Here is a 19,332-nt window from a genome sequence, read left to right as displayed (position 1 = left end):
TCTGAGCTGTAACAAAAATTCTAATCTTTCTTATAATCGATATGAAATTTTGGCAAAGCCAAGTGTTTGATAAATATTGAATGTAAATAATAGAATCGAAAATTCTAATAAGCCACAATTGATAATATACGTGATATATGTATAAACTGAATTCAATTTTTACCCCAATCTTCAGATACTTACAATATTGCTTAAACGCTTTAGGGAGACAACTAATATATATATATATAGTGACGTTTTTATTTTACATTGGAGGAACATTATAAATATACGCGTATAAATGTTGCCGTGAATATATAGAAATCAGAAAGTAACATTTTTATAACCATTCAAGCACGGTTTTGAAGTGTGCAATAGTTGTAGTTTTGTAGGGAATATAATTTACATGAATCCCACACTGAAAATTTACCTCCCATCGGCGTACCATGCTATCCATGATGGATATGCAATACTTGATCTATTAGACAGCCATTTCAACCAAAATGAAATACAATAGAGTTCTATTACAGATCCGAATGTCCGCTTGCTATACACGTAGTAGAACTCTACTAGATATCCACACCGATCTCTAATCTACACGCTATGATTATGTTGGTATGATTATGATATGATTATGTCGAATAATGCTTAATAAAGCAAGTATACTTCCATATTATGACATAGTGAATCCAGCTACACGTGCGTATTAATTATCATTAATCGACATAATCATACCAACATAAGGGCTATTCCGCGTCAACCGGATCAGTCATCTCTCAGATATTTTTTTAATTTGGCATGTGGATTGTGTAAGGGGAGTTAGATTTTTGTGCCAAAGCGCGAATCTCATAATGCAAAATTCGATTTTTTATTAACAATAACAAATTAGACTCCCATTTTTTTCAAAAATTCATAACTTCGGCAACAAATTAGATACAATTTTTTTTTTTTTTTCAAATTACGCGGAAAGCTCCATAGAATTTAAAAAAAAATACGAAATGGTAAAAAAAAGTTGTTATCAATTGTTTATTTAACAATTAATTTTTCAAAGATTTTTAAAACAGTGACCGACACGATCAAAAAATTTTTTCAAAATTCTGACATGTTCCTTGAACTGTACTACAACCTGTGAATTAATTCCAGAGGGGTGTTTTTCTTCGTTTTCGAGTAAAAAATCATTAAAGGTGTCGATGCGCATGAAATTGCGGCGCGTCGAGTCTCTACGTAATGGCGGGCGGCCGGTTGCCGTCCACCGCTACCCCGCGGCGGCGTCGCGGCGTTATTTTAGAGTCATTTTCACGATGTAGGACATGATTGAAAAATCTGAAAAAAATACTGTACCTTCACAAGGCCTGCTCAAAGCGACAAGTGAAGTTTCAAGAATGTGTTTTTCACCGTTTTTTTATTACAGAGATTCGAAATTTGGTGGTGCGTAACTGTTATTTTGAATCTCTGTAATAAAAAAACGGTGAAAAACACATTCTTGAAACTTCACTTATCGCTTTGAGCAGGCCTTGTGAAGGTACAGTATTTTTTTCAGATTTTTCAATCATGTCCTACATCGTGAAAATGACTCTAAAATAACGCCGCGACGCCGCCGCGGGGTAGCGGTGGACGGCAACCGGCCGCCCGCCATTACGTAGAGACTCGACGCGCCGCAATTTCATGCGCATCGACACCTTTAATGATTTTTTACTCGAAAACGAAGAAAAACACCCCTCTGGAATTAATTCACAGGTTGTAGTACAGTTCAAGGAACATGTCAGAATTTTGAAAAAATTTTTTGATCGTGTCGGTCACTGTTTTAAAAATCTTTGAAAAATTAATTGTTAAATAAACAATTGATAACAACTTTTTTTTACCATTTCGTATTTTTTTTTAAATTCTATGGAGCTTTCCGCGTAATTTGAAAAAAAAAAAAAAATTGTATCTAATTTGTTGCCGAAGTTATGAATTTTTGAAAAAAATGGGAGTCTAATTTGTTATTGTTAATAAAAAATCGAATTTTGCATTATGAGATTCGCGCTTTGGCACAAAAATCTAACTCCCCTTACACAATCCACATGCCAAATTAAAAAAATATCTGAGAGATGACTGATCCGGTTGACGCGGAATAGCCCATAATCATAGCGCGTAGGCCTATTATAATCTCCATTAGAGACCTCATAGATTTCGTGAAAAAGACATTTATCTTTAGAATGGACGTCCTTTCTACCCATTATTAATGTACACCGCTATCTTACCCACACGGAACATTTACTTCTGTATGGACCTCTAATGGTCGAGTGTTACGTGTGGAAATCATATCATGTGTCGCTCAGTTTTTCCTCGCCATTATGTTACATGTAAATCAGATGTCACGTAATATTTTTGAACATGACTGAAATTGATGAAAATTTTAAACCCGGTGTAATTAATGTAGTCAACTGTTCATCGACGTAGAAGAAACGTGTTCTTCTTCTGTTCAACTTCTGTTACGGAGTTTTAATGTGAAAAATATTAAAATTAAAATAAAATGGTTGATATATTAGCTTCGAATTTGCTCAGATCAATTTCTATATTACATAATAGAGAGGTTGTTTCAGTCGGGTTCGGTATCATCGATACGAACAATCCCGCAGCAAATTTTTTAAATGTTTTTTCAGTTTGCCAAACTTTTGAATCAGACGTCCGGCCGATTCATCTTTAAGGGAACCAGCAAGCGAAATTGTACACTGATCACATACGTTTGCTATTATAGAAGGGTGCTGATTTTCCTGCATATGATTTTAACTACGAAATATGTCTCACATCAAAAGTTAGTTCTGGTTTTTTCTTCATCGTCGACGTACTTATTATTTTCGAACAAACCAATTCTTTGTAAAACTCGAGGCTAAACTCCTATGTGCAGTTGTAAGGAATACACTGTGGAATGCGTACAGAAATCGGTCAATCATGATATTACAAATGTACATAGAGGTTTGACGAAAATTGATTTTGTTCGGAAATAACAATTTTTACAACGACGAAGAAATTATCAAGAAATTACTTTTGATATGCGATATCATTTCGAACTCAAAATCATGCACAGCTCGTACGTCACACGTGCGCGTCGCGCTGATATCTTGATAAGACTGAGCGCCGGCCGCGCTAGCCGAAACAGAATGGGGGGGGGGGGGGGGGCGAAATACCGCAGCGCCGCCGAAAGCGCGCGCCCGACCGGCAATCAGGGCCCGATTCAACGCTCTTCTAAAAGCAAATTGTTAGATAAGAGATGGAAAGTGAAAGATGAAGTTACGTAAGAACTACACAAATTTATAATGAAACTGCAGAAAAACTATTCATTCACTCCGATGTGTGTGGTATGATTTATTTTTGTATAATACTCAGTGTATAATATTGTGTGGTACATGTTGATTCTACAGTTCTATTTTCGGTTTTAATAATATGATGTCAATTCACATGAGTTACACGTGGAACGGGATCGGCAATTTACTCACTATTTTAAGGTAGTAAAATAGTCCCCATTGTTATCTTCAAATTCGTCAAACGATCATAAAAATCGGAGGATCCTGCAGTGTGTACCAAAATTTGTATATTTATCACATTACGTTCTTACATTACTCAAAAGATAAAATCCCTGTCTTTCCGATTGATCAATTGCAAGTTCCAACGGTGTGAAGCCTGTTTTTTTCAAGAATTTATATACTCATTTATAGTATTTCCAATCAATCGTATTGAAATTTTGACCACTTCAAGGCGTACCAAAATTGATTAAATTACGCTGAACACTGATTGATTAGTCGTAAATTACGAACTATTTCTCATCGTCATTGCTTACAAAGTTCTCGAATTTCTTTTAATTTATTCACTTTGCAAAACTCGCCTAATACTCCTTGTTTCATTCGACTGCACTGTCGGCTGTTAGTTTTTTGGCAAATTCAGCGCGTGCGTAAAGTATTTGCAAAATGTGTAGATACCCATTTTTATTTAAACTATATTAGAACGTCTCACTAGCCACATAATCAATTAGCTGGTATAGCACTATTCAGCGATAAGATTAATGTAAGATTACGCATCAGGTTCATCAATTATTAGTCACTGCAAATTATCTTCGCTACGTGTTTAGTAATTTTATACACATATATATATTACAGATATTTCAAGAAGAGGTGCAAATTTCTTCTCTTTACTGAATGTCCCTCAAATCTATTAGGTTCAACCTGAAGTTACGAATTGGTTTCTGTACTCTCAATGAATAAAACTTTTGAATTAAGGGGGAAAGCCACTGCGACGGCCGAAAAAATAACCGATGCTTAAGAATTTTTTTCACAGACTTAACCAATTAATAACGGAATTGAATTATTGGTATTTTATTACGTGTATATTAAACTTGTTTTATGTAAATTTTTATTGAATTATATTTAAAATTAACAAAGATATGGGTCTTAACTTAACGACTAATAAAAAAAATTTCCCCTCCCCATCGTGGCATTGATATCTCGGCAAACGGTGGTTTTGGTTAATTTTAAATATTTTTTAATAATAATTTATATAAAATAAGTTTAGTATACACGTAGTAAAACACCATCAATTCGATCCCTTTATTAATTAGATATCCCTCTGCAAAAAATTCTTAAAAATCGGTAATTTTTTCGGCCATCACAGTGGCTTTCCCCCTTAAAAGAAATTATGAAACTGCAGTAAAAAAAAAAAAAAAACATACGAGATCCAAAAATTTTGGAAGCTTACGGAAACGACGAGTTTTCGGACATTGGATTCTTTTTACTGTGTTTTCGACGTCATTTAACTTTTATATTGTAGAGCGGCGAACTAAATCTATAATAAATGGTAGAAGGAGTTTAAAAAATTTAGGATTTTTTTAAAAACGTCCTAAGGTATATTGTACGGAAGCACGTTCTATATGATCTATATTTCTACAGTACACAAATATCTAGTCGAAAATTGGTTTCCTAACACTATTCAGACTTCATTTAACATTCATTAATATTAGTTTTCTTATAAGAATAATGATACGAGCTGCAATACGATTCTAAGTAGGCCCTTTAATTCCTTTCTTAAATTGTAATACTATCAATATACGTGTCTAAATATATTTTTCATGACATGAAATTAACGTATCTTAGACGGTAACTACCTACATTCTTATTTAATCTAATTTGACACACACTTTTCGTATACAGTCTTAACACCGAATGACATATCTACGTATATGCTTTGTATTAAACCGTCACAAACTAGAAAATAGCTTTCGACAATTCTTCATACATGCAGAGTTTTCGTACGTTGTATAAAATCACTTTTCTTGTTCCCCCTACGCTACTTCACCTACTAAATTGGCTTAATCCTACACATAGACAAAATACTGTATTATATATCTTCGACTACCTACATACCTATGTGTGTAAATTTCATTTCAAACATGATGACTAGAATACTAACTTACACTGCATTCACGATCTCATTATATTTTATGCAATGAAATTTCTTGATCATAAACTTGAATTCCCCTTACAGGCACGATCATGTGGTACTCTGCATTTCAAACATAGGTGTTGCACTTTAAGGAAGCTGATTGACAAAAAATTGACACTATTTAATTATTTTATTAGGACATGGCCGCGCATTGAGTACTTATTGAATTGTTACATCCATGCGATATGTAAGCTCTTGATTTTAAATTGAGTATGTTTTATTTTGCATTTTTGAGGAAATCATTGCATATAGCTTACGAACATATTAATTTGATAAAGCTTTGGTGTGTAACTACCTCATAATAGAATTAGTGAAAAGTATCTAATTTTAACTTAACAGACGCCTTGAACAAATCATATGAAATGGTGGACATTCTGAACACAATAATATACACTGGTGATATCTAGATTTAAATGCCTGAAATTGACATAAATCACGGTCATCAAATCGTCTCTACGATGTCCAATCTTACAAATTTGCGTTACACCTATTTTATAATAAAACGAATATTTAAATATCAAAAAATATGGTCATGCCTAAACAATAATCCTTATGAAATGATTGTTATAGTTTTCCATACTAATTTTTGAATTGTATACTCAAAGGATATCAACTTGTATCTCATTTTATATTATTTACTATAACGAAATAAGAACAAGCTGGAGGAAAAACTTTGCAATGATGCGACAGATAGTTAGCACCACGTAATTTGAAAGTAGAATATTTATGGTTACTAGACGTATGTGGGTAGTCAAATTCGTCAGGTCAGGTAACCCAACAGATTTGGAATTGTTTTATCCAGTGTCTTGACAAAATAATTAAATAGCATCACGCTGCTAGAATTACGGGTATATATTCATTCAAGTTCAATGTTCGATTCAGATACCCGAGTATGCTGGATGCCCGCCCAGTCCTGATGGTTACGTATGTAAAATACTTCAAGATGTGATACCGCTATTAGAAGAGTTGCATTCTCATTGACTCCTCATTACACCCATTCTTCGAACTTGCTCTCCGAGGTTCATCTCATTAAATCTGCTGCTCTTTGCCGATCTCGATGAACTTCTCGTGGATGCATTCGTTTTCGATGAGAAAAACAATTTCCAGAGCTTGCAAATGCTTTCGGACAATACGGACATTGGTAAGGCCTAGCACCAGTGTGTTGATTTATGTGGAACTTCAGGTCTTGATTTCTCTTGAACGTTTTGTCACATAACGGGCAAGCATGGGGTCTCAGATCCGAATGAGTTATACTGTGCGCACGCAGTGTAGAATTTGTTGGATATACTCTGCCACAAACATTGCACGGAAATTGAATACCTCCGTGATACTCTTTGTGACGGAATAAATTGGACTGTGTTTTGAAACTGGAAAAAAAAGTTGATAAGTATCGAGCAAGCGAAAAATTTTCTGAAGGACACACTAAATGTGGTTATTAGAGTGCTTATTACAGGAACATCATGTGTCATATGGTAATGATGACAACAAATATTAGAAAACGTCCTTAAGAACCAAGAATATTTTCACAACTATTCACTAGATTTGTTTACTCGACTTTGATTATTAACTATTGATTGCTTTTATCACCAGATAATAATATTTTATAAGCTTAAGAATGTTATCAAACTGATATTGACAAGGCAAAGTTGGTGACATCAATTATACTATTATTTTTAATAGTCATCGGTCATCTCCAGTGAATTATATAATATGAAAATTCCAAGGTAGTTGAAATAAATGGGCGTGATGGTCATTGTTAAATTAAACAAATGAATACTAAAATCTTTCAAATGGCATAACCGGATAACTATATACAAATTGTTCCCGCTCTAATCTTATCCTTATTCAAGTATATTGTGTGCTCAAACATCAGTACGCTCTAAGTCAATCTTTAAGTTGAAATATTGATTCATTCAAGAGATATCGTTGAAATACAAAGAGTGAAAAAAAAAAAAATTCTTAAAAGTTACTCAACCGATTTTTTCCACCCAAATCGAAATTAAGGGTCTCTGTATGTTGGCTAATGACTGTGTGAAAAATAATTTATTCAAGATCGAATTCTAGTATTGCGTAACCTCTCCTTGTAAGATACGAAAAAAGTCTGAGACTTGAAACAAACACCTGTACTCACATTCTGCCACATATATCACAGCCGTACTTCCCTTTAGGCCTATGCGTTTCCAAATGCACTTTCAAATTTCCTTTTGTTGATATCCGTTTGCTACAAATTGGGCATATGAAATTTCCAGTCGAATTGTTATCCGAACTTGTATGTAGCACTCCATTTGTAGAAAACACTTGTTGTGACCTCAGTATAGGTTTCCCGTCAAATCTATGATCCCTGGGTAAGTGTGACCACAAGTGGTTTTGCAGTCCAATTTGAGATATAAAAGATCGAGCGCATATTGTACATTCGTAAGGTTTTATGCTGTTGTTTAATACATCTTCGTCAGTCTCCATTAATTCAAATGGCTTAGTGTCGTAACAGGGTGGTTCTTGTTTTATCTCAATATTCCTAAAAGCATAAAAAAAAAAAGAATTAGTGCTGAAAATTGTTCCTTGCCAATGGCAAATTTGAAAACAGATGTCAAAAAATCTACATCGGTACAAACTGTTTTGAACAAACTTTGGAGGAAAGGAAAAATACTTTGTCTAAAAACCCATTGTCTTAGAATTTAGAAAATTGAAATTCATAATTTCAATTCAAGAAGCTTGCCTTTCATCAATCTAAATATGTATAGTAAATTATTCACAGCTAAGCTTATCTATACATGCATATCATTATTAATGCACTAACTTGTGCGTAACTGACGGCGGCTCAGGTGATGACGTTCTAGACTCTTTGTCTTCATTATCCGATACATCAGATACATCGGACCCAGATTGTTCCAATGCGCATTGCAAAAATAACATGGGATCAACTTTGACTTCCATTTCTTCCATACTTTGAGTATGTTCGCTGTCTTCATGGGATAACAGAGAAACTGACTCTAGTGGTTCGCCTTCAGCCAATATTTCTATAGCGCCCTAAGTAATGACAAATATAAAAAATCTACTAGCCATAAAGAAAATTTCTAAGCAGTCAAAAAAGTATAAATTAATTCATAATAATTGCCGGGTATGTAATTAGACCTGGTGATATAATTAGTGACTCATAAATGTTTCGTAATTGATGTATAAAAAAAATTGATGGAATACTTAAAGCACTGAATTACTTCTGGCGGACGCACTTGAGTAAGGATTGAATGCAGCAATCCTCGATCTTCCAACCTTCTGGTTGCCTCTGGATTAATCCTGATTTTCCCATCTGCCATTTCATCCGCTTCCTTCACATTCTCCATTATTTCTGATAGTTGTAATCTTAGCTTTTCCTGGGCTCGATGTGCCATTGTTGCAAACCGATGAATGCCATCCAATCTTTTCGTACATGTCGAACAAACGATTTGTGGCAACTTATCATCGGAGGATACCTTGAATAGAAATTTGATATAGGTACATTATTTATTAAAAAGAATATATTGATCTGGAGTGTTTAATTTCATCAATATTATGTACAATTTACTTCTGTTCCTAATATTAAATGTCTGACGAAATTGATGTAAATGAATATGTACTCAAACAGGACATGTATTGAGATTTTGAATAATATATTTAAAATGTTTAGACTTTTTATAATTCAGATATGTAATTTGTTGTGATGATTGATTGGATTTTTTAATAGGACAGAACAAATTATCGTTAAAAAAAGTCACTGTTCTAATTATTCTTCAAGTATTACTCATTTCAAATGAGTCCACGACATAAATTATTGTATAATTTGTGAAACTCGCTCGTATAAAATAGCGAAAACATGCGATACACACGTATTTCGAAGTCTATAGTACATTTCGTAATGATCCTCAATGTCGGCATTATAATTATTGCTAATATTTTAGAGGCGCGCTTATATACATATGTATAACGCTCATGCAATACAGTCCTCATAGTTAATCAATAAAATGCTAATTTTTTTAACATTTCCATACGACACGGGGAAATGGTTCCCCGATAATTTATCGTAACCTAGAATTTTTTGGGAATTTTTCAGTAAACGACCGCAGGGACTGGCGTATTTATCTCATAATTCGGCATTACATAAATAAATCCGAATGCCATCGATGTTATATCGTACAAACTCAGTATTTCATCCTGATGCAAAGTGCTTCAGACGCCGAATCAGTAAATTATACTGCTATCGTTTATTCGTCAAAATATTTTGACTAGCATTCTATAATTTTCGCGACGGGATCTTATTTTTTCACTTCAGCAAACTTTGATCGAGTGACTTACGAGAAACTAAAAATATTTATGCATCTCATTAGATTCAGGTTATTTCTGGAGCAAAGAGAGAAACAAGCAAATGAACTTCATATCCATAAAATTATATTTCACGCATACGCTCTGATACGCTCTATGGTCGTGTAACTAAATAACGTTTTCTACCATTCTTGACAGCAAGCATCAGGTGGAGGAAATTTGACTCACCAACACGTATAAATATTTGCGTATTTTTGCTTGCAGATAGTGTCGTCTGCTTTCTTCAGAAAAAATATACACCCCTTCATCCTTCGAAACGTTGTTTGCACAGATTCTACACTGTTCGCATTCTCTGTCTCGATCAAAATCGCGGCCAGCCGTGCCCATTTCAAAAACAAAATAAAATAATAATAATAATTATTATTATTATCGTATGTACGAAATAAAATACTAATACATTGATAATAGTAACGCAAAGATTATTCCGGACAGGGCAACGGTCTGTTCATTTATATTGATAACTTATACATTTTACTTATTTCTTTGAATTTTTCGTTTCCTTTAAAATTTATCCCCCTTTATTGCTTTCTCTACGGACTTGTCAGAAGCTCATCTTTATGACGAACCAGCGTCTGAGAGGGTTGATTATTGTAACGATCTTTTTTACTTATGAGCCCTAGGATTGGTGAGATTACTCTGACACCGCCGACGCTTTAAAAACGACGTCGGCGCCGGGCGTCGGCGTCTCCCCCGAAACGAGTGCTCAATACAAAATATATAATAGCATTCGTCGATTTTAAAAACATATGTATACATGAACGATTGTTTTATTTATAGATAGGGTACTGTCGGCTCCGATAAATTCAGAGAGCCTGGAAAAGGCCTTTTAAATATGCAGAGGCGGTAGCTTTCGTCGACATCGGGATAAAAAAAAAATGAATCCCATTATCTTCAACTGTATGTACGTTCTAAGTGAAAAATAAAATATACATATTGGAATCCGACGCTTAATTGGTCGGCCATTTTGCCCGGTACTCAACCTTTTACCGTTGCCATATATCTTCAATTTTACAATGAAAACTCAGATAATTCTTCTAAAACTAATCATAAAAATTCGTTGTTCCGGAATCACGAAATTGTTTGACAGATTAGAGGTTTGCATGCCATGTTTTAATCAAGTGCAATATTTAAAATTAGAATTACAAAACCAATCTTTCCCGCCTTTTATAAAGTAGGTATATTTGCATTGGGCTTACTTGGAGCGTCGACTCATCGACATATAGTAAAGTTATATAAAGACCACTCACTGACCTTATGGACTTTGGAGCGTTGCTAAGGGGAGCTGAAGAGCCGAAGGAAATTGTAGTATTCTGCTATGCCGACTCGAATCACGTTCGATCCGCACATTCCAATCACAGAAATCGTGAATGTAACTGGACCGCGCGCTCCCCATTCGCTTCCATTAGAAGAGCGGACAGAGAGAGATAGTTCCTTGCTCTTGTTTTACCTAATTGGACGGGACTGGATCAACACAGACGGGGATACCACCAGGCTATCTTTCTTCGCCATGTTAGCAGCCATGGACATAGCTACAGCTGACCCTCGGAACTACTCTCTCCATAGAGACCGTGCGCGAAATTTACGACAGCACCAAATCGACCGTATTTGTCCCAACCGACAGGCATTTCTTCCTCTCTACGCCAACAACCCAGCCATACATAAGCCTCCGTAGCTATTCCATGGCACGAAATTAACACCTCGTTTCGAATCGCCCTGTCGCATAGGGCCAGTAAAGAGCGCTTGCTATTTGCCTTAAGTGAAGCTGGGGACTTTTCTATATGCACCGAGCTTATTGTCCGTGGCGTCGTTCTTTGCGATGCACTAAAGCAGAGTAAAAAAATATTCGAAAAGCGAAGCCCTGCTATTGTCGTCCTCAAGCCTGACTTCATACAGCATGACCAACGTTCACGAGTTAAGCTCTAGTTTTTTCAGTCTCCGTGCAGTTATATTGTATACCATATTCCAATTATTCCAACGGATATCTTTGGCTGAAGCCAGAAGTTAGATAGGAATATCTATTGCGAAAATGTAGTTAGACGCATGGTCATCAGTAGTAAAGAGTCAGCATCTTTGGTTTAGGTCGCCAAGCACCGTGATTGATTTTCACTGTATGTAGTAGATGCTCTGAAAATGATCCAAATTATTCTTACCTTTTAAGATCGCTAATTTTCAATTACAGAGACCAATTATGATTAACTATGAATGACTGAATATACTAAATATAATATACAAATCTTGGAAATATGAAACTCAATTTCCGTTCGTTGAAACGAATTAGGATCTTGATTGAGATTTCATAGTGGGATTTCACGAAACATTTGATCGGGAAGAAAAAACACACCCAACGGTACAGAAAATAAATGATATCTGCCCTTAAAATGTAATAAATTCTCATGTAACTTCTCTATCATGCTCAATTAAAGTGAACTTTCAAAATATGCAGTACCAATTTATAAAAATTCAAACAATTATTCGGCTCAATGTCTGATAATGAAATGCAAGACTTTCAAAATACATCATTAACAAAGAAACAGATATGTTTAAGTATATAAATGACGTACAAAATACACATACTCCAAAGACAGTGGAAAAGAAAAGTCTTTTACGACAATCCAATGCGAATAACTAAATACTGTACTTGCAAGAAATGTCCCAAAATTTAATAGGATTTGAACAGGAAAGCAAATATAGTTGAAGATTATAATCATCCTTACAAAATTACTTGCAATCATGTCAAGGCCACAACGCTGCGGTTTTGTCTCATTATTGTATAGCATCGGAGATAGACCTCTTGGTTTATGGTCTAAGCATATTTCACTGGATGGAAGGATTCGTCGAGTCGAAGACCAGATATTAAATCATGATAAAGTTATTGAAATAATGGGACCACACCAAACTCCTGTACCAACAAATATAACCTGTCCCGCCAATCCAATGGATGTCCTGAACATTAGATTGCCAATTTTTGTTCTTGTTGTTAAAAACTTGGAGCTAATGTTTAAACTCGAATTTCAGGTTGGTGAAACGAAATGGTTTTTCAGTTACTGACGACAGTACTGTGATACAAAGTTAATTTAATAATAATTATTTGCAAATTTTTATTGGAGTCAATTCTTCAACTATATACTTATATTTATTACTGGTAATATTGTTCGATATACTCTAGCTCATAGACAAGGCGAGGCATCGTCGACAATTTTCTTTGACTACCCATAGCCATGAAAAACCTCAACCGGCTCACGCAAACACAACTCAAATACCACTAAAGTTAGACGAAGGCTGGAATAATCTGGAAATAAATCTACAAACCCTTTGCAACCATGTTCATGGATCGGACTATCAAGCTATTCAAAGAATAATTGTATATCCAAATTGTCGACTTAGAAGAGTTTATTTCCAAGATAGACATTACGATCAGAATGAAACTCCGATTGAATTATGTCAGGCATTTTTTGATATGTATATGTTGAAATGGGGAATTCATTTGGTAGAAAGAAGTTGTCAGACGGAAGAAATATACACAGGTCTGTGTGTAGCAATTGATATAACCGATACAGCTAATCATTCACTTCGTAATCTCTTTTGTGTTATAATTTTTTTTAGATCAATTTCGAATTACCACAATTGTCAAATTTTCATTCTAGTCAACATTTTTATCCCTCAATGTTTAGTTCTAGGATTTAATTTGCTCCGTGGACTTTAGATACTGGATATTATAGAGCTAAGACACTACTTATAACATAGTTTAATATACTATTAAACATGCTTTTGTTTAGGCCCACTCCAACCATGCGATATGGAATACTTTGCAACCGAAAGCAATATGTCTATAGGTGTGACAACTGCAAACCAATGTTCAAATGAAGATCCTCGAATAAATCAAATTAAAAAAATTATGGCGCAGGATATTGGTGTATCTATGAATACAAGCAATAATAAGAATCTAATATTGAAAAATAATTCAAAATCTGTAAACCAGCTAGGCAAGAAACTAGCGAGACTTTGCGATTATGAATTCAAAGTATCGAACAGCAAACACAGTTCCAGTATGACTAATAACACTGATAATATCTCACGTGTAATAGAGAAACGAAAAACTAAATCTGCTGACTCTTGCGAAAAGGAAGGGAAAAAATCAGATCGCAGGGGTAGAAAAAGCAAAGATCAAACACAAATCAAAGACAAGTCAACTTGGGATACCGAAGGAAAGTCTCTAATATTCAAAGGCAAACAATCAACTGTAAAATCGTTTGTACGTATAGAAAAAAGTCAGTTTTTGAAACGGCAGATCGGTGAGAATTTGCTTAATCTGAGCCTTGAAAAGGACAGTAAAAATCTGCAAAACAAGCCTTATAAGTGTAATGAAGAAACTGAATCGAAGCAGAAAATTAAAAATGAAAAGCTAATTTTGATAGATAGCACTGGCTTAGTTCACTCCTCTCCAAATATAACTACAGTGAAAGGAAATTCAAGAACACAGATCGATATGATTGTGAAAAAATTTAACTCTGACATAAGCAGTTCAAAAACCTTGAAAAACGTTGAAACTAATCGAGGTAACAGTTTGTTGAGTCACAGTGTAAAAGCTATTGAAGAAGTGATCACCGAAGTGCAAAGCATTAGAGAACAACTGATTAATTATGAAATTGAAAAAAGAATGTCCTCCGGTGAAGTAAAAAGTGCTTTGAAGGATTTTTCATACAATGTACCGCCTGTTGTTGAAGCTCAAGCAGTATTGTCAGAGGAGGGATCAAAAAAGGCAGTATTATCAACCGACAAAGCAGTGTGTAACTTCTTAGAATTACGTCATGCGGTGAACAAAAAAATTTTGTCAAGATTGAAAGACAAAGGTTTCACGATCACTGAGGTTGAATTATCAATATATAACTCTAAGAATCGAAGAAATTGTTACGGCCAAGGTAAACTAATAGAAAGTGGAAAGGGTTGTGCTGATAAAGGCAGTGGAATCGCCTCAATAGGGCCAGTAGAAATGGACTTGTCGTTAAAAAAAGAACATCTTAATTTAAACGACAAAATATGTATGCAACTCAGAAACGAGTTAGATACTGCATTGCTCCAATTAAAATCAACACAAGTTCGTGTAACAACGGAAATGGTACAGGATACTATTGGAAATATTGTGAAAGGCAAGATCCACGTACCTAAATCTGATTTTTTCACTGTTAAAGAGGCGCAGTATATAAAAAAAAAAGTTTGCAACGAAAGCATGTTCAAACATGATACAGAGACAACACCATACGTTGAGCATATAAAAAGTAGTAAAAATACAATCGATGATTTCATTAAAAACTTGGAAAAATACTCAGGAACAGAAATCGTAAATGTTTTGTTTGAAAGGCAAACGTATGACTCTGAAGTGGATTTCAGAAGTGTTTAAAGTTGAAATCATCAATATCCTGTAACACACAGTTACGCATTAATCAAAGAAAACCCATATTATGAAAATAAAATCAGATTAATCGAAAAACAAAGTAATTATTTGCGTCTGAAACCTGGACCAGTTCACGAAATGAATTTATAACTTCACAAAAAAATGTAAATAAAAGTACTTCAAATCTATAAAAGACATGGTTATTTCATGCGTTGTCCATAAGTAAAATTTTTTTTTCAATTGAGCAATCATTAAAACTTGGAACATTCAAAGTTAGCAGCAATTTGTTTCCAAATCAGCGGAAAAAAAATGCTTTTAAATGTACATAATTGAATCTATAAATAATGTATTATCGGCAAAAACCATGTTTCATGTTTATAATTGATTTACACCTTACAAAATTATTTCGTTTCTTGTAGCTGAGGTTTGATGGGAACTTCTCATCGGATGATCTCAAGGAGTCTCTGAATTTCATTATATTATTCAATTTGGAGGAGATATGCAATGATAAAATATAGAAATATGTCTGATTATTAGTAATATCTGTAGTATCATTGAGCTCACCGTGTGAGTTGAAGAATTATTTTTCATCTGCATTTTTGAGGTGGAGATTTGTATAAAAACAAACAGATATGACGTTTGTATTCAGAATTCTACGTGTATTTTCGGACCTTGCAAGGGTACATCAAAAATAGCGTTTAACGTTTGGTTGTCCAGGATTGCAAGGTTGATAGACACGTTAAAACTGAAAAGAATAATCTTGAGTATCATGATTAAAACAGGTGTAAATATAGTCATGATGAAACAAGAAATGAAGGCACATGGAGAGAAATATTTATTCTATAAATTATGTCTAGTTTGCATTCAAGTATGCGGTAAGAAAAGGAAAATCTTTGTTGTATGAGTTCATTTTTAAAATAGTAGTTACTTAAAATCAACACTTTGCTTTGTTTTGTATAGGAAGGAAGAGCTTAAATTCTGCAGGTAGCTCATCTTCCGAATAGAGTCTATCAGAAAAGTACACTCTGCGTATTCTGCAATTTGCGTGAATTTGAACCCTCAGAGTTTCTACATAATTTGTCCCATAAGCTCTTCGGGTGAAGTCCGCAAGGTTAAACTGGATTTGGTTCCATCCATCATCCAATCGCATTGGCATTGTGCATATAAATGGTTTCACTCTTGTCGTTGACTGATAGTTACTTGCTCGAAATCTGCGTCGGACATTTTTATCGTCTATTACCTAGGGATAAATTTGAAAAAATGTGGAATAAGTTAACTAATTGGAACAATGTGATTCATAATAGTATCCCTCATTGTCTTTGTTTAGTGCTGTTTGATTAATCAAATAATCGTAATTATTTCTTAATTAATAGCAGCATATAACATAGAATTGACATTTCTGAAATTGAATAACTTTTGTGCAATTTTGATACTTGAACAAATTTAAGAATTAGGGTTCAGAATCAAATTGTAATCAGATTTATTGGAAATTTGATTGTTCGAACATTTTCAGGAAAACCCCTTTTAACTATTTTACAACGAAATTGTGCTGTGAAATAGGGGAAAGCTTTCTAAAAATTGGGAATATTAAGGTTCCAATATTTATTTACGGTACTGACCAAATAGAACAAAATTAGATACGCACTAAGGTGTCCGTTATTTACGCCGTTTTAGAATTTTTTTCAATTGCACCCCAAAAATATGTTCAAATTATAGAATAAAAAACTCCTTTGTAAATATAAAAATTTGTGGACAATATTAACACTAACGGGGGGTTCTGTTTTGTTTTTCCATTAACAAAAATTGGCTGAAAGAATCAATTTGACGCTTGAGAACAATATTTATATTTCCAACTAGATATAGGAAAAAATAATTTAGGGGAGCACAGTTATTCCATAGATAATGGCACTCATTGAAACTGTAAAAATTGTGGTTTGTGAAGTATAAGCGAGTTTTGAGATGCAATATATTTTTTTTGTCCCTATACTAAGTAGAAAACAGTATTCTCAAGCAACGTTGCATTAATTTTTTTTAGACCATTTTAGTTTATGAGAAAAAAATAACTTACTGGTAAAAATAAGGAGGTTTTAGGCGGAATTTAGGGAAAACCTTCAGTTTTAGAGTGCTTATAAAGCTACCTTTCGGCAAAAAATACCGTATGTAACGGATATCAAACTGACATGTTTAGAAATTAAAATCTCAATTGTACTATACACACTAGACTGTTTCAGATTAGGGTACCTGAAGTTCGAGAGATCACTTTCAATCGAAAAGTCAAATTACACTGATACTGAGTTTCAATAAGTAGTTCTTGTCGGATCATTGAAACCTAAGTGAGCATGAAAATGTAAACTTCACCTTAGTGACCTATTCCTTCATTAATGGAACTCAGTATTGGTGACTGTTGAAGTCTTTCAACAAGCTTGATCAATTGCAACTTCAGGTTCATGTTTTTTCAAAGAATTTTCCAAATAAATCATGAAGTATGATTTGACGGATGGACTTGCTTCATTTTAATATAAATTATAACATATTTGCTACCACAGCTTGGAAAGTTTGTTCCATTTTGTCATTTTGATTATGCTACAGTACTCGAGGGAGGATATCATAAAATGAACCCATTCAAGCTTGAGTGTGAAAGATCTGCTTCCTCTTGATGTAAATAATATGCCATTAGAATGGGACTTTATTGTAGTAGTTTAACCACCAGTTTTCTTATGGGAAAATTTTGCATTTTGTCCTTGAAATTATAATAAAAGGTACTTTTTCAAACAATAGCTAAAAAATTGCTAATTCATTATTCTAAGCATATGGCAAATGGTTGCATTACATTGAAAATAGAATAGAATTTGCCTACCTGTAAGATCCATGGATCTTATCATAAATATTTATCGATTGATTCAGTGCCTTAGAGAATTTTGCTTATAAGTGATAAACTAATATCCTTTTAAGAACGATGAACAAAAAGAGGACCTAAAATAACTGAGAAACTACAAATCCGTTAGGATGTCCAAAACTTTCAGGATCACTGAAGACCATTGAGCAATGCAATAAATAAAAATAATAATTGGTGAAAATTTGATCACTCTCATCTTACCTGCACTTCAAATGTGAAGTATTTCTTCAGGTTCTTAATGATCATCACCAAAAATGGCAGTTTTATCCCGAGAGTTTTTCTCGGATCGGCTGGACACGTTATGTAAGTGGTGCTGACATTACTACCAAGAATTTCCAAAACTAAACTCTGAATGTCATTGTCCGTGATCCTCTTTATGTGACCATTTCTCACTTTTTTATCCCAAATTTGCAGGGGCTTGCTGCCAATGCTGTACAAAATGGATAAGAAACCACTTTGGAAAGTATTCTTGAACATTTTCAAATGAATGAATACAAATTCCAATGGTATCGGTATTTCAGTAGATTTAGTGTCAGCGGATCTCGAACCTCAAGTGGAATGATTACAAGTTCAAATTTAGGAAATTTCGAATGTCCGAATTATACTGATAACCCAACTTTTTATTCATATATAATTTTTTACTCGTTATCGAAGCTTTAGAATCTGTATTACTTCACTACTTTTAAAACGAGTGATCTAAAACGGCTGACTGTAAGAAACACTTATTTTTATAATATACGGCTCGGAATTTGCGCAACTTTTCGTGCAGATTTGACATTTTATCTTAAAAATTTAAAGAGTTCTTTTCCGAGACACATGCTCCGGGGTTATGATGATGTTTGGATATTTGTTTGATCGATACCATCATGATTATACTGCAATATAAGGTGGGAAACTGGGTATTGGTGGAAATACTCGCAACGAGCCAAAACTTTCAGGAGAGGCTCGGAAATTCGTATGATTACTCTACCGTCGGCTGACACAGACTGTGCGCATTGAGGTGAGTTTTCATAGGCAGCAAAAGGCACCAGCAGTGTAGTAACTTACTAGATGTTACTTTACACCAGTATTCATAGTCACGAGGTTTGTTCGTGCTAGCTACGACACTCTACACTCGCAAGTGTAAAAAGAAGTAGGGTAGTGTGCTAGGGATTGCTGGGGAGTGTACGTCGGCTTCTCGAGTGTATAGCGCGAACGCAATAGTGCAGAAGGTGCAGAAAAGTGGGGACAAGAA

The 19,332-nt window shown here is 34.4% G+C and overlaps 2 protein-coding genes across 8 annotated transcripts; both read right to left on the bottom strand.

The window, feature by feature from the left end:
* Positions 1-3,307: 3,307 nt before the first annotated feature.
* On the bottom strand, positions 3,308-11,934 carry LOC124181355 (zinc finger protein 16-like). Of its 7 annotated transcripts, none has more exons than XR_006870434.1 (6): positions 9,979-10,499; positions 8,670-8,924; positions 8,252-8,481; positions 7,586-7,969; positions 6,407-6,821; positions 3,308-5,550 (listed from the first exon to the last, which is right to left on the bottom strand). XR_006870434.1 is itself a non-coding variant. In XM_046567853.1 (6 exons), exons 3-6 carry the CDS (start codon positions 8,841-8,843, stop codon positions 6,476-6,478), a joined length of 1,134 nt encoding a protein of 377 aa, XP_046423809.1. In that variant the 5' UTR covers positions 8,844-8,924; positions 9,979-10,102; positions 11,062-11,934; the 3' UTR covers positions 3,308-6,475. The 7 variants fall into 7 exon arrangements, 6 of the variants coding, with proteins under 6 accessions (XP_046423809.1, XP_046423810.1, XP_046423805.1 ...); XM_046567853.1 differs by adding an exon at positions 11,062-11,934 and having other exon boundaries at positions 3,308-6,821; positions 9,979-10,102; XM_046567854.1 differs by lacking the exon at positions 9,979-10,499 and adding an exon at positions 11,062-11,934 and having other exon boundaries at positions 3,308-6,821.
* Positions 11,935-16,014: 4,080 nt separating this feature from the next.
* Positions 16,015-19,112, bottom strand: LOC124181356 (cilia- and flagella-associated protein 20). The gene is made up of 2 exons (XM_046567856.1): positions 18,300-19,112; positions 16,015-16,442 (listed from the first exon to the last, which is right to left on the bottom strand). The coding sequence occupies exons 1-2, from the start codon at positions 18,573-18,575 to the stop codon at positions 16,137-16,139; spliced, it is 582 nt and encodes a 193-aa protein (XP_046423812.1). The 5' UTR covers positions 18,576-19,112; the 3' UTR covers positions 16,015-16,136.
* Positions 19,113-19,332: the final 220 nt, after the last annotated feature.

This window comes from Neodiprion fabricii, chromosome 4 (assembly GCF_021155785.1).
Source record: "Neodiprion fabricii isolate iyNeoFabr1 chromosome 4, iyNeoFabr1.1, whole genome shotgun sequence".
NCBI classification, from domain to species: Eukaryota; Metazoa; Arthropoda; class Insecta; order Hymenoptera; family Diprionidae; genus Neodiprion; species Neodiprion fabricii.
The sequence above is the reverse complement of the archived record's forward strand: the minus strand, read 5'-3'. Positions and strand labels throughout refer to the sequence as shown.

Bases quoted from the DNA above. Each gene is read 5' to 3' on its own strand.
- LOC124181355 (XM_046567849.1), bottom strand. From the start codon at position 10,137: ATGGGCACGGCTGGCCGCGATTTTGATCGAGACAGAGAATGCGAACAG. The intron at 7,970-8,251 runs GTTAGTGCATTA...TTATGCTTTTAG, and splicing joins CCGCCGTCAGTTACGCACAA to GAATATTGAGATAAAACAAG. The intron at 6,822-7,585 runs GTGAGTACAGGT...TTTTTTTTCCAG, and splicing joins TGTGATATATGTGGCAGAAT to TTTCAAAACACAGTCCAATT.
- LOC124181356 (XM_046567856.1), bottom strand. From the start codon at position 18,575: ATGTTCAAGAATACTTTCCAAAGTGGTTTCTTATCCATTTTGTACAGC. The intron at 16,443-18,299 runs GTAAGATGAGAG...ATTTATCCCTAG, and splicing joins ACTTCACATTTGAAGTGCAG to GTAATAGACGATAAAAATGT.